General features: G+C 54.6%; 5 protein-coding genes across 5 annotated transcripts; 4 read left to right on the top strand and 1 right to left on the bottom strand.

Annotated features, from left to right (window-relative positions):
- Positions 1 to 511: 511 nt before the first annotated feature.
- Positions 512 to 5,014, top strand: ABOM_005005 (putative jumonji family transcription factor; the record flags this gene model as incomplete). The annotated part of the gene is made up of 5 exons (XM_022532134.1): positions 512 to 766; positions 828 to 925; positions 987 to 1,906; positions 1,960 to 3,013; positions 3,142 to 5,014. The coding sequence occupies 5 exons, from the start codon at positions 512 to 514 to the stop codon at positions 5,012 to 5,014; spliced, it is 4,200 nt and encodes a 1,399-aa protein (XP_022390513.1).
- Positions 5,015 to 7,046: 2,032 nt separating this feature from the next.
- On the top strand, positions 7,047 to 8,743 carry ABOM_005004 (putative GABA permease; the record flags this gene model as incomplete). Its single annotated transcript, XM_022532133.1, has 3 exons — positions 7,047 to 7,150; positions 7,211 to 7,771; positions 7,837 to 8,743. The coding sequence occupies 3 exons, from the start codon at positions 7,047 to 7,049 to the stop codon at positions 8,741 to 8,743; spliced, it is 1,572 nt and encodes a 523-aa protein (XP_022390512.1).
- A 940-nt stretch (positions 8,744 to 9,683) lies between these two features.
- ABOM_005003 (acyl-CoA-binding domain-containing protein) lies at positions 9,684 to 11,005 on the top strand (the record flags this gene model as incomplete). The annotated part of the gene is made up of 4 exons (XM_022532132.1): positions 9,684 to 9,699; positions 9,782 to 9,895; positions 9,958 to 10,030; positions 10,096 to 11,005. 4 exons carry the CDS (start codon positions 9,684 to 9,686, stop codon positions 11,003 to 11,005), a joined length of 1,113 nt encoding a protein of 370 aa, XP_022390515.1.
- Positions 11,006 to 11,329: 324 nt separating this feature from the next.
- On the bottom strand, positions 11,330 to 12,174 carry ABOM_005002 (coiled-coil-helix-coiled-coil-helix domain-containing protein; the record flags this gene model as incomplete). Its single annotated transcript, XM_022532131.1, has 4 exons — positions 11,330 to 11,428; positions 11,493 to 11,625; positions 11,714 to 11,941; positions 12,038 to 12,174. 4 exons carry the CDS (start codon positions 12,172 to 12,174, stop codon positions 11,330 to 11,332), a joined length of 597 nt encoding a protein of 198 aa, XP_022390511.1.
- Positions 12,175 to 12,673: 499 nt separating this feature from the next.
- On the top strand, positions 12,674 to 14,248 carry ABOM_005001 (putative nucleoporin; the record flags this gene model as incomplete). Its single annotated transcript, XM_022532130.1, has 3 exons — positions 12,674 to 13,376; positions 13,432 to 14,087; positions 14,141 to 14,248. The coding sequence occupies 3 exons, from the start codon at positions 12,674 to 12,676 to the stop codon at positions 14,246 to 14,248; spliced, it is 1,467 nt and encodes a 488-aa protein (XP_022390510.1).
- Between the last annotated feature and the right edge of the window lie 185 nt (positions 14,249 to 14,433).

Genomic DNA, 14,433 nt, shown 5'->3' with positions numbered 1-14,433 from the left:
AATCTTCTCGTTCCAATCCCTCAAACTGGAGGAGGGGCTTGCTGTGTTTGCTTGACCTTCCCCGATGCTGGTGATATCGATCGCATCATCCACTTCCCAATCTGCTCCTTGATCTATGTAACTGCTGGTTACTTATCATTTCCCCGTGATCTATCCCTTTTTATGGCGGTCCGACAGTGATTGTTTTTTGATACACCCGGCAATTCGTTCTAGAAAGCTCGGATCAACTATTATATCACTCCCGCCTTAACACATCTCATCTACTTATCCGTCCCCCTTTCCTTTCGGCTGCTCCTGAAGTGATTCCTTCCAAGCACATATCCTGATCAGAAGGAGGCACTTCCCGATAATAACATCGCCACAGAAGAGCAGATATCTATTCCTTTAGCGCCTTCTTCCCCGACCGCTGGGAATTTCTTTTTCGCCGTCGATCAGCGGTCGCTTCTTCCGACGACGGCACCCATATCGAAATCCGAACAGTTATCTTTCCGTCCTTTCCATCGTGCTTGAGATGATGGCGGCAGCGCTTGATCAACCCCTTTTCGAATCTGTCGCGGGTCCTGCGACGACCGCCGCCTCGATCACTCCCCCTCATAGTGCCAACGGCAAGAAAGAAGTTCCGGATGGCGTTCCTTCTGAATTGTCGGATCTGGAACTCGATCCTAACGCTACCGGTGCACCAGAGGCCGCATCGGTAGAGGGAGAAGAGGAAGACATCGAACCAGACCACTATTATGGCGGCGGCAAGATCCCTGTGTTCAAGCCAGTAGGTTTTGCATTCTTCCAGTGTCGCTGGCTTTGATGATGTCACTGACGGTGAGGCCTAGACAATGGATCAATTCCGGGATTTCCAATCTTTCATCAATAAAGTTGAGAAATATGGCATGCGGTCTGGAATTCTGAAGGTTGTTCCTCCCAAGGAATGGTATGTCTTCTCTACAGCGATTTTCTCTCCAAGGGCCGTTGCCAACCAGCTCTTTCTCTAGGACCGACTCCCTGCCAGCCCTCGACGAAGCCGTTAAGAAGATCCGTGTGAAGAATCCGATCATGCAGGAGTTCCACGGATCACATGGAACCTATACCCAGGCGAACATCGAGCGACAAAGATCATACAACCTCCCTCAGTGGAAAGGGTTGTGCGAAGAAAGTAGCCATCAGCCTCCTGCCCGCAGAGGTGAGAGGCGCCGCAACCAGGAGCGAGTCACTCGTACTGTCCCCTCCGCCCGAACCCAACCGGCCCGATCTGATTCTCAGAAACGTCGTCCGGGACCGGGACGTCCACCCAAACGATCCAATCAAGTGAAGGTGAAGGAAGAGCCTGCAGAAGATTCCCTTGATAAGATTAAGCCTGAAGGCCCTCCCACGCCCGTGTCTCCTGAATCCAACCCGGTCGAGGCGAAGACGGAAGAGCTGAGCGACGGCGAGTCTCTTCCCGCTCCAAAGCCGAAAGGGCGACAGCCTAAATCAGTCACCTCGCGAAGAAAACACAATAAAGGCGATGCGATTGACTATGTGGACGAGGAGGCTTTCAGAGACTTTGATTATCGCATCCACGACAATGAGGAATATACGCAGGAACGGTGTGAGGAATTAGAAACCGCCTACTGGAAGTCCTTGATGTTTAACAATCCTATGTATGGCGCGGATATGCCTGGCTCTCTTTTCGACGAGAACATCACAACCTCCTGGAATGTCGCCAAGTTGCCCAATCTGTTGGATGTCTTGGGGCAGAAAGTACCTGGTGTCAACACCGCATACCTCTACCTGGGGATGTGGAAAGCTACTTTTGCCTGGCATTTGGAAGATGTTGATCTGTACAGCATCAACTATATCCATTTTGGCGCACCCAAACAGTGGTATAGCATTTCACAAGAAGATGCTCCTCGGTTTGAACAGGCTATGAAGAGTACGTTTACATAACGAGAAGAGCCCATGAATAACTGCTGACCATTACGCCAGGTATCTGGGCCAGCGACGCGAAAAACTGTGATCAGTTCCTCCGCCATAAGACCTACCTTGTTTCTCCTAATCTCCTCAAGTCTCAGTATGGTATCACCGTCAACAGACTCGTCCACTATGAGGGCGAGTTTGTGATCACATACCCATACGGATACCACTCGGGATACAATCTTGGTTATAACTGCGCCGAGTCGGTCAACTTTGCGACTGAGAAGTGGTTGGATTACGGTCGTGTTGCCAAGAAGTGCCACTGCGAATCTGACAGCGTCTGGATCGATGTCGATGAGATTGAACGGAAGCTGCGCGGCGAATCGACACCAGAATACTACGGTGAATTTGAAAGTGACCTCGATGAATTCGAGGGTGCCTCCGACCTCCTTACCCCACCACGGAGTGTCCCAGAAAAGAGTAACCGTGGCCGGAAACGAAAGCATGACGGTGATTCCACAAAGGCGAAACGCATGCGAGTCAATGTCGAGGTTCCTCGGAAGATTCCGTGCGTGCTGTGTCCCAACAACCTGGACTATGAGGATCTACTGCCCACCGAAGATGGGAAAAATCACGCCCATCGGCGCTGTGCCCTATACACTGAGGAGACCAGTATCCTCCGTGACGAGACTGGCAAGGAGGTGGTGTGTGACATTGACAAGATCCCGAAGGCTCGCATGGGACTCAAGTGTCTCTTTTGCCGTGAGGTGCGAGGGGCTTGTTTCCAGTGCAATTTCGGCAAATGCACGCGATCATACCATGCCACCTGTGCACTTTTGGCCGGAGTGCAGGTGGAGCAGGGTGAGATTGCGGTGATCGCGGATGACGGCAATCATTACTCCCTCCCCAGTGTGGACCTCAAATGCAAATACCACCGACAGAAGAAGCCAAGCTGGATGACGAGCGGCGATTCTCCCGATTATGACCGCAAGCTGATCGAGACGGCCCACCGGATGGTGGCAGGGGATTTGGTACAATTCCAGGCCGACAAGGAGATCAATGGGGCAGTGGTGCTGGAGAACCGACCAGCGGAACGGACGTTGCTGGTAAAAGTGCTCCCACGAGGGTAAGCTATTTTTTTTTTTTCTTTTTCTTTTTTCACACCCACACCCACACCCATACTTGTTTTGTTGTGGTGTTTAGAATTTTCCTGATTCGGAAATCATGACGCTGACCCCCTGTTCCACGATTTAGAGATGTAATTGAGTTACCGTACCGGTGGATGCTTGTGGTACGGCGGAGCAACTTCTCGCCTCTGGCACCAGGAACAAAACCACTGCCTGCCCACTTAGCCCGGAAACCCGAGGGCCGGAAAGAGTTGGAATCGGCCCTGCCGGTGGTTGGCAATCCATTTGGCGATGGGCGATCTCCGTATCAGTGGGCCGAGTTCGAGACGGTCGACACGACTAATCACCGCTTTGCCCCACCACCAGTGCAGGTGAACTTGAACAAAGGTGACCAGGTCTGGTATTATTTGGGCCAGTCATCGACCGAATGTAGGGCTCAATATACGCACAACCCTAGCGTGCCCGTCCACAACCCGCGGTCGAATTTCCTGGACAGCGTGAAGTCTCTTGGCGCCGTGATGGCCCGGCTCCCCTCTTACCCCCACCGCCATCTTCCTCAGTATGCTGCTGCCCCTCCTCATCACCTTTCACCTGCTGGTGCTGCTGCCGCCGCCGCCACCGCCGCCGCTGCTGCCTCCCGCCCTTCCCTCCTGCAGCGACCTACTCTTGCCCCTCCTCCTCGCACCCCTTCTTCTGCTGCTCCTCCTGCTAGTTCTGCGATGCCGTCAGCCTATCGGTCCCTGCCCACTCAATCTGCCCGCCATGCTCCGTACCCTCAGATCGCCAAGACTCATCATCAATCACACCACCTGTCTCAGCAGCAACACAGTCCGCAACAACAACAACAACAGCAGCAGCAGCAGCAGCACAGCCACCAACTCCCCGCGAATACCTTTGCCAATGTCCGGGAGCTTATTGCTCGTCGCCGCCTGGCCCAGATCACCGACCATGCCAATGTCTTCGCCGGGTATACGATCGTCAGCCCGGAGCTAGTCGTTGAGACGCTCCTGGGTCCCATGGGCTCCGTGCCGCCGCCCAGTGGCCTCGAGAAGCTGGAACTCGCCATGGCCCAGCAACGGGTCCAACCTCGCGCCCCCGACGGAACTTTGTTACCCCTGCAGCCACTCAATATGCGTTCCGAAGAGGTCACTCGGTTGTTGCAGATGCTCCGGTTCTCCCTTGTCAGTCACCGCGATCGGCTCGATGTGCTTCAGAAGAAGGAGACGGAAAATAATAAACAGGAGAGTGCTCACAAGGGCGGTGTTGCAGCTGTCAAATTGCCTCGCAAGTTTGCGTATCTGGAGCAGCAGCGTGAACAGTCGCCGACCGTCTATCAGTCCCCGTACGACATGCCTTCTGGCTTTACCGAGTATGCCCAGAAGACGTTCGGGCTGACTCCATCCGAGCCGGAGCTCCCTAAACCATCGCTGGCCAACGACTTCTTCGCCAGTCTCTCCCCGGAGGACCAGGAAAAGATTCTGAAGACCTGTGGCAGTTTTGTACAGCGGGCTATCGAGCGGTCTACAAGTCACAGCCGTCAGAGCTCCGCATCGAACCTCCGACTCGCATCGGCACTAGCCCAGCAAACCGAGAATCCAACGATAGATATAACAACCGTCGAGGACATGCCATTGTCAGGTCTGGATTTCCCGCTACACGCGGACTCTCCGTGCTCGAGTTTCAGCCGGGCGCACCTGCGCTTCCAATCACCGAACGATTTCAACGCTCACGGACCAGAAGCGCATCACGACCATCATGACCTCTTTGGCGACCAGCAGGCCAACACGCGGTTCTGGCAGCATGGGCCCTGGGCTGCTGGCGATGGGAACACACCCAACGAAGAAACTCGGCCATTTTTTGGACCTCACGAGCGGTTGAAGCACGACTATGCCTCATCGGACATCTCCTTGGGTCGAGGTCCCGGCTCTTTACATTCTGTCGATATGGCTGGGTTCGGAATGGACGCCACGGACGATCTTTGCAACGTTCTTAGTCCTTGAATCGGACAACCCCCCTCGACTTTGTGTACTTGCATGCCGGTATAACAGCATCATCTCCATGTAACGATTTGATTGACGACTGCATGACTGGGCGTTTTCAGCTTTTGTGTTTTCATTTCTGATTTTCATCTTTTGTGACCCCTTTGGATCTTATTTTTATCACGACGGAGTTTGACGATAGCTGGCTGGTTACGACCCAGCTGAGGCCTTGCGACGAGGCCGTGGTCATATTACCTATTTATCTCCTACTTGACGGTGAAGGCCACCGATGTACAGGCTAACGGAGGTTGAGAATCCTTCCAAAGTGGCGGTGGGAAGCGCTCGCCAGGTGGCAGGGCCGTTGTTGATGCCCAGACTGGCCCACCACCCGCCCAAGACCCGCCCGGCTTGTTGTTGACGATACCTCCCATCATTTCCCCTCCTTCCTCACTTTCTCACCTCCTCACTTCCCCCTTCTGTTTCTGTTCATTTTGTCCCTGTCCGCTCCCCTTCTGCTTCCCGTTGTGGAATTTCGGGACTTCGACTTTGCATCGAAGATACTGGGCCTACTTTCGCCCTGGACTGCGGACCTCACGTACGTTAGATTCAAGAGAAGCCAAAAAAAGAAAAAAGCCATAATTCAAAATTCCCGAGCAAGTCCTGTTTCCATAATCCTATACACGTCACGCCCCTTGTTTGATACCCCCCCGATTTCCCAGTGTTTCACCACGCTCGGACGTTTTCATATCCCTCAACGGTTCCCTCCCATTCCTGTCGTTTCCAGACCCCCTCCACCTTTTCTTCTCTTCTTCCCTGGCGCTCATCCTTGTCTTTGTTCCGACCGTGGTCCATGAACTGATGGACGGCTCTCTGTTCTCGCGAGGGAGAACCGCGGATAGGACAGTTAGCGGATGTGGCAGCCGTCACTTTCCGAGTGACACTCGCAGATACATGTATGTTGGAATGATAGCTGTGAATGGAATGTTAAAAAATATATAACACCGTGTGCCCGATGGGGAGTGATTCGTAGAATTCGGCCGATCGAGTTAGGATAAAGCTAAGCCCTCAAGGGGCGGTTCGGTTCGGCCGCAGTGGCGGACCGGTTGTGAATATCCTTTGAATCCCCCGCATTTCGGGAGGGCAAGTGTGGTTCCGTTGGGTTGCACTCCACCGCATGGACCATAGGACGCTGCTTCCTTAGCTTGCTCCTGAATACGAGGGCCACCAGCTCAATCGCTCTCCTCTCTCCCTAGGACCGTCATTCAACCATCAGACGTCACTATGGTCCAGGCCTTACGTAGTGCCCACGGGATCTATGCTAGGGTTCAAGATGTCACGTTGAGTTTCCGCTCCCTTGCAGACGGGGGCGTTGTACATTCTGCAACATGTCATGCATTTCAGCGGCAAACCAAGGCACTTGCACGGTACCAACCCGTTGGACGTTCGGGCCTGACGTCGGGGGGGTTAGGCTCCCCTTTTCGTTGGCCTGCTATCTATCTAGTCTAGATGTCAATTAGGCAAACAAAAGAACGGGCGCGAGGGAGACTGTCGTCTCTGGTCTATCCTTCATGGTGGTATCTGCCTATCCGGCCGTCCGCCTAGCCCTGATAAGCACACAGGATAGGGCTTAGTAGGTCTAATGATAACCTCGTGCAGAACGCTTTATAAATCCCACGGTTATCAGCGCGGTCTCGGACCGCCCATCGTTAGTCCGACACCGGATTGGCTTATCAGTCGATCCCACCAGTTTTAGGCTCCGTGAGGGGACCATCCAAGGCTCCAAGTGGAGTTGCTTAAGGTTCCTGGTCTCGTGTAGTACCCCGGACTCTTGGTGATGCAAGCCGGTCATGGATGCTATACGTACTACTACTTATATGCCTCCGCGCCCCGGCCTTAGCCTGGCCTGGGTAGTCGAGGTCGCTGTGCTAGTAGGAGCTGGTCTGACTACTACCGTCCTGCTCTATCTTTAACCCCTATCGACCGTGTCGGGATGCATCTGGATTCCCTCCACATCTGCCGCCCCGTGTCTTTGAGCTCTTAATTTCCTACCGTCATGCGTCAAGGCTCCGCCGATGCCAGCGCCGACGCGGCGTTGGCCCGGATGGGCTACAAGAGTGAATTGCCTCGCAACCTGAGCATGTTGAGTATCCTCGGTCTGTATGTGGTTCCCCGCGCTCCTCTGCTCTACCGTCAATGACAACTCACACCATTTCTCAGCTCCTTCGCCATCATGGCCGCACCCTTCGGTCTCAGCACCACCCTGTACATCACCCTCACCGACGGCCAATGCGTTAGCATCATCTGGGGCTGGGTCCTCGTCACCATAATCTCCATTGGGATCGCCGCCTCCCTCGCCGAAATCTGCGCCGTGTACCCGACCGCCGGAGGCGTCTACTACTGGAGCGCCATGCTGTCGACGAGGGAATGGGCCCCGATGATGTCGTTCGTGGATGGCTGGCTGACCCTCGTGGGGAACTGGACGGTCACCCTGAGCATTACCTTCTCCGGGGGACAACTGATTCTGAGTGCCATCTCGCTGTGGAAGGAGGATTTCGTGGCCAATGCCTGGCAGACCATCCTCATGTTCTGGGCGGTGATTTGGTTCTGCGCGATGGTCAACATCTTCTTTTCCCGATGGCTGGATATCATCAACAAGGTGTGCATCTTTTGGACTGCGGCGAGCGTGGTGATCATCTTGATTACCCTCCTGACCATGGCGGACCATCGCCATGACGGTGCATATGTCTTTGGTCATTATGATGCGTCGCAGAGCGGATGGTAGGCTTTCTCCCCTTTCGTTTTGTTGTTTCTCGATCCTCAAAGTCCGACTGACGCTCTCGCAGGCCATCGGGATGGGCCTTCTTCGTCGGCCTCCTTCAAGCTGCATATACCTTAACGGGGTATGGCATGGTGGCCGCCATGTGCGAAGAGGTGCAGAACCCACACCGCGAGGTTCCGAAAGCGATCGTCCTCTCGGTCGTCGCCGCCGGCATCACCGGCGTAGTCTACCTAGTCCCTATCCTCTTCGTCCTGCCCGACGTCAAGATGCTGCTCAACGTCGCCAGCGGCCAACCCATCGGCCTGGTCTTCAAAACGGTCACCGGGTCCGCCGGCGGCGGATTCGGTCTTCTCTTCCTGATCCTGGGCATCCTCATGTTCGCTGGCATCGGGGCCCTCACCGCCGCCAGTCGATGCACCTACGCCTTCGCCCGCGACGGCGCCATCCCGGGATTCCGCATCTGGCGTAAGGTTAACGACCGCCTCGACGTGCCCGTGTACGCTATCCTGCTCTCCACCGTCATCGACTGCCTCCTCGGCCTGATCTACTTCGGGTCCACGGCCGCCTTCAACTCCTTCACGGGTGTCGCCACCATCTGCCTCTCCACCTCCTACGGGGTGCCCATCCTCATCAGCGTGATCCGCGGTCGCCAGGCCGTCAAGGAGTCGACCTTCTCCCTGGGCCGCTACGGATACGCGATCAACGTCGCCACCATCTGCTGGATTGTCCTGGCCGTGGTGCTCTTCTGCATGCCCGTTTCGCTGCCGGTCGATGCGGCGAGCATGAATTATGCCAGCGTCGTGTTCGCGGGCTTTGCCGCCATTAGTATCGCTTGGTATGTCGTGTATGCCAGGAAACATTTCACGGGCCCGCCGGTCACAGGCGACGAGGTGGCCGACGTGATCCCTGGCAAGGCTGTTGATGCCGAACATGCCTATCCGGACGATGCGACCCTTGGGGAAAAGAAGTGATTGGCCCTTTTCTTCTTTCCTCCCCCCCCTGGTCTTTTTGAAATTACGATCGATGAAATAATTTTGTACTGTTCGGTGTTTTTCTTTTTTTTGGTAGTCTTTCACATGTACATACGAGGACTCTATGTTGCTGGAAAGTAAATAAATAAATACAATCAATCAAGCTAGAATAAACCCAACCAGCGCGATGAACATCAGAATAGACCGACATCATTGTCGTCTAGTCAAGACGAGAAGACATAAAAATAGTAGATATATATATTCGAGATAGTATGGCCTATCGATACGTATCCGTTGGGGGGGAAGCGCAAGTTGCCATACCATTGTCACAGTCCAGCGCCAGCCAAACGACCTCCGAGAGCCGCGGTTACTTTTCCACCCACTGACAATCCACCAGCCAGTCTCAGAGAGTTCAACCACCACCGATCTACTCACTACGACAAAACTAACCAACCACTTACTCTTCCTCCTCGCTCCCTATCTCGCCCTCACAGGAACTCCCAAACAAGAACAAAAAAAAGGGGGGGCGCAAGAATCACAATTCCAACATTCCACCCGAATTGAACGCGCAACAGAAACGAAACAGCGCAACCAACCTCGCTCAATTCGCCTGCTGGTTGTGGCTGGCCGGAAATCCGGGGAAAGCTTGTAACCTTCGGGCACGCCCCCAAGTGGTGTTTCCTTCGCTTCTCCTGGTCCTGACTGTTCTTATCGGTGGATTTGACCTGTCGGGCAGTGTGTATATTATTCGGTTTATGGGCGTGGGCTTCCTTTTTTTTGTTTTTTTTCTCTCTCTCTCTCTCTCTCTTTGCACACGCTCGTTTGGTGAGAGTTTCTTTGGGGGGAACAACCGGCGGTTTTTATCGTTATCCATGACGGTGCTTATCTGTGCCTGATCCTTTTGCTCTGATGAAGCGAGCAACTTACATAACATAGCACCATGTCGGATTCTGTGGGTATGTCTTCTTTTTCTTTTTTTTTTTCTATTTTATTTTTGGGTTAAGGGTTAAATTGATATTTATGGTTTCTGGGTTACAGATCGAGTCTTCGTCCACGCCCTCAACACCGTTAAACGCATCCCCCGTACCGGCACCGCCCGGCCGCCGGCCTCCGAGCGATTGAAGCTCTATGGCCTGTACAAACAAAGCATGGGTATGGATCTACCCCGATTCTGTCTCGGAGAAGGGATATACTGACGGGCAGGGGGAAAACAGAGGGCGACGTGGAGGGGGTGATGGATCGACCGGTCGGGAATACGGCGGATGTGTATGCGGAGTGCGAGAAGTGGTATGTTCTTCCCCAGTTCCATTTCTGTGGTCGGGCGAACTTGATACTGAACGACAGAGAAACAGGGATGCATGGTTCGCGCAACGCGGATTATCCCGCACCGAGGCCAAACGCCGATACATCTCCACGCTCATCGAGACGATGCACCGCTATGCGTCGCAGACGCCCGAGGCCCGCGAGCTGGTTTCCGAGCTCGAGTTCGTCTGGGACCAGGTGAAGATCAATACCTCTGCCGCGTCCTCCGCGTCGAGTAGTAGTAGTCCCGTGCAGGCTGTCGCCCCGCCCTTGTCCCTGTCCCAGCCCAGCTACGCCAGTATCGGGGGTCGCTTGGCTCGCCCCGACTATGAACATTTGGTGGCTACGGCGCGCGGCGACTCGCGGTTACGCGTGCTGAGTCCGGTTAGTCAACCGGAGGAGGTGTTTCAGCGGCACAGGTCCCGTGGGGATCCGGTACCGGAGGAGGACGAGGAGGAGGAGGAGGACGAGGAGTATGCGGAGGCGCAGGATAATCTTGACGAAGATGATGACGATCATGACCATGACGATGGCTCTTATAACAATGGCCCCGCGGAGGGGAGTGAGCTGGACGCGGATGAGGCGGTTCTACGCGGTCGTGGGCGGACGGGCCCCAAGAAACCCCCCGATGTCGATAGTCGGCGGTGGCGGCGGCGAGTCGAGCAGGCCTTGACGAAGATGACCGCCGAGATTGCGGCGGTTCGGGAGCAGATGGAAGCCCGCGCGGTGGCCCATCGGCGGCGGAATAGCGTCTGGGCGTGGCTGAAATGGCTCGTCTGGGTCACGCTCCGCCAGGTCATCTGGGACCTGGCAATCCTGGGGATGCTGCTGATCTGGATGCGGCTTCGCGGGGACCGGCGACTGGAGAGTAAGCTCAAGGTCGGGTGGGCTGAGGTGAAGACGCGGTTGTTGAAGTTGAAAGGTCTTCGACGGTTGTCCAAGGTACATAAATGCCCTTAGTGTGGCTTTCTTTTGTTTTTCTTCGAGTACATATTCTTCATATATCCTGATTAGATTCCCTTGTCTTTCGCTGTGATTTCTTTTGTCATGCCATGTTAATGTCAGGAGGTTGGATTGGTGTTGGTTAGAGTCAGGGCTTCACTGTATTCTAGCATAGAAGTCGCGTTGTAATTGCCAAATAACTCAAGTCCTTCAAATACCAGATCGAAGCTGTAGACACGACACCACTAGACCGAGAAACCAGGACACTCAATTCCTATGCTAATATGTACACATACAAACAGTCCACAAACCAGACCAGACCAGACAGACATAAAACAAAACCTAATACTGAGGACCAGGGAACTGAGCATAAATCTGCTTGGGACGCAGATGAACCGGGGTCTGGTTCTCGGGAGCGCCGGGGATTGTCTTCTTGAGGCCCTGCAATGAATCCATTAGCCAACACGACCGATCCGAGAACTGATACTCAATGCGGGAGACCAACCAGCTTGTCAAAGACACACTTATTCAGCTCCAGCTCGGGCTTCCGGCATTCCCACAGATTGTGGTTGTTGTTCTCAAGACACTCCCAGTGCGCGGTGAATTGTTTCAGGCAGTGGGTGTTGATATCTTTGATACTGCATGCAGTTAGCCACCGACCCCTCTCACCACGCCACCTCCCCCGGAGACCTGCGAATAGCACCCGCAGAGAAGGAAGAAACATACACAGAAGCAGCACATCTCGTCACCTTCCGGCCCTCCTTCAGACAATCGAACTCCCCCCTTCCATTGGCGTCCTGCTTGCACTTCATGTAGTCATCATTGAAGGCCTTGCACCTGTCGCCGATGAAGTACGCCGCACTGGTCAGGGGTGCCGAGGTTGCGCCGACTTCCTGGACACTGGGAATGTCCGCCGGCATGGGCGTGGTGTCCACCAGGACCTGTTGGTTGAACCTATCATGGAAACCGCATTAGCGTCTCGTTCGATTGGACACGGACAATACCGGAAGCCGTAGTCCATTGGGACCGGGGCAGGAGACAGAAACATACTGAGGTTCTCGGGCCGCCATTTTGTCTGGTCGTAAGCGTGAATTGGGGAATTGGGAGACCGTATAGAGAGGAGGGCCTTGGATGGACGAGTCCGGGTGATGCTGGAGTTTGGAGGTCGGTTTTTGCTCGTCTGTCATTGGTCCGTTGGGGTGAGTTATGTAATATGTATGCCTGAGGCCGCGTCTGATCCCGCATCCCGAGGCGGTATACCCTGCCTGCCTCAGGCGGCAAGAACCTGTTGCTGCCGTAGCTGTCTCACGTGATACGGCGAAAAACAAACCAGCTTCCCGACACAAGTGAACGAGTGAATTGAAGGAAGTCGCCTGTTTCAATTGCAGTGGTTCTGCACCCCCGACCCTCTACGAAGTTGCTGCTTTGCTGCAGCGTGCGGTGCTGAGATATCGGACCGACACTGAATTTGCATACGCGCAGGACGGTGACAATCTGCGATTCTCTGTCGACCGACTTTCCCATCTGCAGAAGACGACGTTTGGTGCGGAGCTTTGGTATTTTTTTTTTATTTTTTATTATTTTATTATTTTATTTACTTTTGAGTGTTGATATTGAACACACCATTTTTTTTACCAGCACTGTTCGCCTCACGTTTCCCCGACTCACACTCCGCTACGTACCGTAATGTCTCTCTTTGGAAATCAGACTCAGACCCAGCAGTCCGGCGGACTGTTTGGGTCAGCGACGACCGCGAATAAGCCCAGTCCCTTTGGCGGCGCTGCCACTGGCGGAAGCCTCTTTGGCTCGAATACCCCCGGAGCGGGAACGCAGCAGAGCGGCGGCGGTCTCTTTGGACAGACACAGAACCAGGGCGCGACAGCGGGTGCTCCTGCTGCTGGTGGTTTGTTCGGTGCGTCGGCGGCAACACCCCAGCCTCAGCAGAGCGGTGGTCTTTTCGGCAACACTGCGACACAGAATCAACCGCAGACGGGCGGACTTTTCGGGAATACTGCCACTCAGCAGAAGCCCGGCGGTGGTCTCTTTGGGGGAGTGGGCCAGTCGACACAGCAACAGCAGCCGCAGCAGCAACAATCGGGCGGTGGGTTGTTCGGGGGTGCGCTGGGTCAGCAGAAGCCTCAGGGCAGTCTGTTTGGAGGCACACTGGGACAGACGACACAGCAGCAACAAGCGCCGCAACAGGGCGGTGGTCTTTTCGGAGGATTGGGTCAGACACAGCAGCAACCGCAGCAACAACAGAGTTTGTTTGGAGGCACCGTACTAGGTGGTCAACAACAGCAACAGCAGCAACAACAACAGCCTCAATTGGGCCAGTCGGTGCAACAGCCCGGCTCGAGTCTTTGGTCGCCCGGCCGCGCGGTCACTGGAGGTTAGTCTTGTTTATTTGATTTCTTGTTGGATGTGCCATGCGCTGACTCTCGTAGTACATCGCACCGTTCCGACACAGATTGCCATCGTCAAGGATAAATGGGATACCGGCAGCCGTAATTCTCCGTTTCGAGCATACTTGTATAACCATGTCGGCGAGGAGGCGGCACCTTTCTACCAACCCGGTCCGGACGACGACGAGTCGAAGTGGGAGGAAGCATTGCGCAAGCGGCCCGCACCAGGCTATGTACCTGTTATTGTGAGGGGCTTCTTCGAGCTGGGCAAGAGAGCCCAGAGACAAAAGGACTTCCTCACGATGATGCAAACCCGCCTTCACGAGATCAACAACTGTCTCACCGAATTGCTCTCCCGTCACGACCTTAAGATCTCCGTCCGGATAGCCGATTGCCGGCGGAAGCACCTTGTATTGAGCAAACGGTGTCTGGCGCTTGCGGCCAAGACCCAGGTCCTCCGCAACCGGGGCTACGCGATGGACGACGCCGAGGAGGAGCTGAAGAAGAAACTTGCCCTGCTGGAACGCTCCGTTTTCGACCCCTCCTTGAATGGACGCGAAGAAGAGATCTGGGCTCGCATGCTGGCGATCCAGGAACACTCGAAACGCCTGCAGCTGGAGATGGAGAAGGCTGGCCCGAGTGCAGCTGCCCAGGCGGATGACGAGCTGGACGACCAGACGATGAAGACTGCTAAGAAGGTAGGGATCGAACCTCCCATGACTACGTTCTGACCCCTACTAACCGCATCTAGATATTGGATGACTATCATACCCAGATCAAGCACCTGCAGAAGGAACTGGAGTCCGTGAGGAAGGACTTTGAAGAGGCAGAGAAGCTCCAAGGCCGGGTAGATCACTAGCCTTGTACTCGCTACGCTACGATTGATCTTGACCCTCGGGGGGAATACATGGCTTAGGTTGAATGTCCGGGAGCAAGGAGTTATAGGAGCTGGTCATCTGCAAATTCATCCGATTCGGAACCCCTTAGATAAGAAGAAGAAAAACCCAAAAAACCGACACTTTGTCATTTCCCCATCTGCATTCT

Source organism: Aspergillus bombycis (assembly GCF_001792695.1).
Source record: "Aspergillus bombycis strain NRRL26010 chromosome Unknown contig00028, whole genome shotgun sequence".
NCBI lineage: Eukaryota > Fungi > Ascomycota > Eurotiomycetes > Eurotiales > Aspergillaceae > Aspergillus > Aspergillus bombycis.
This window is presented reverse-complemented; position numbering and strand designations above follow the sequence as displayed.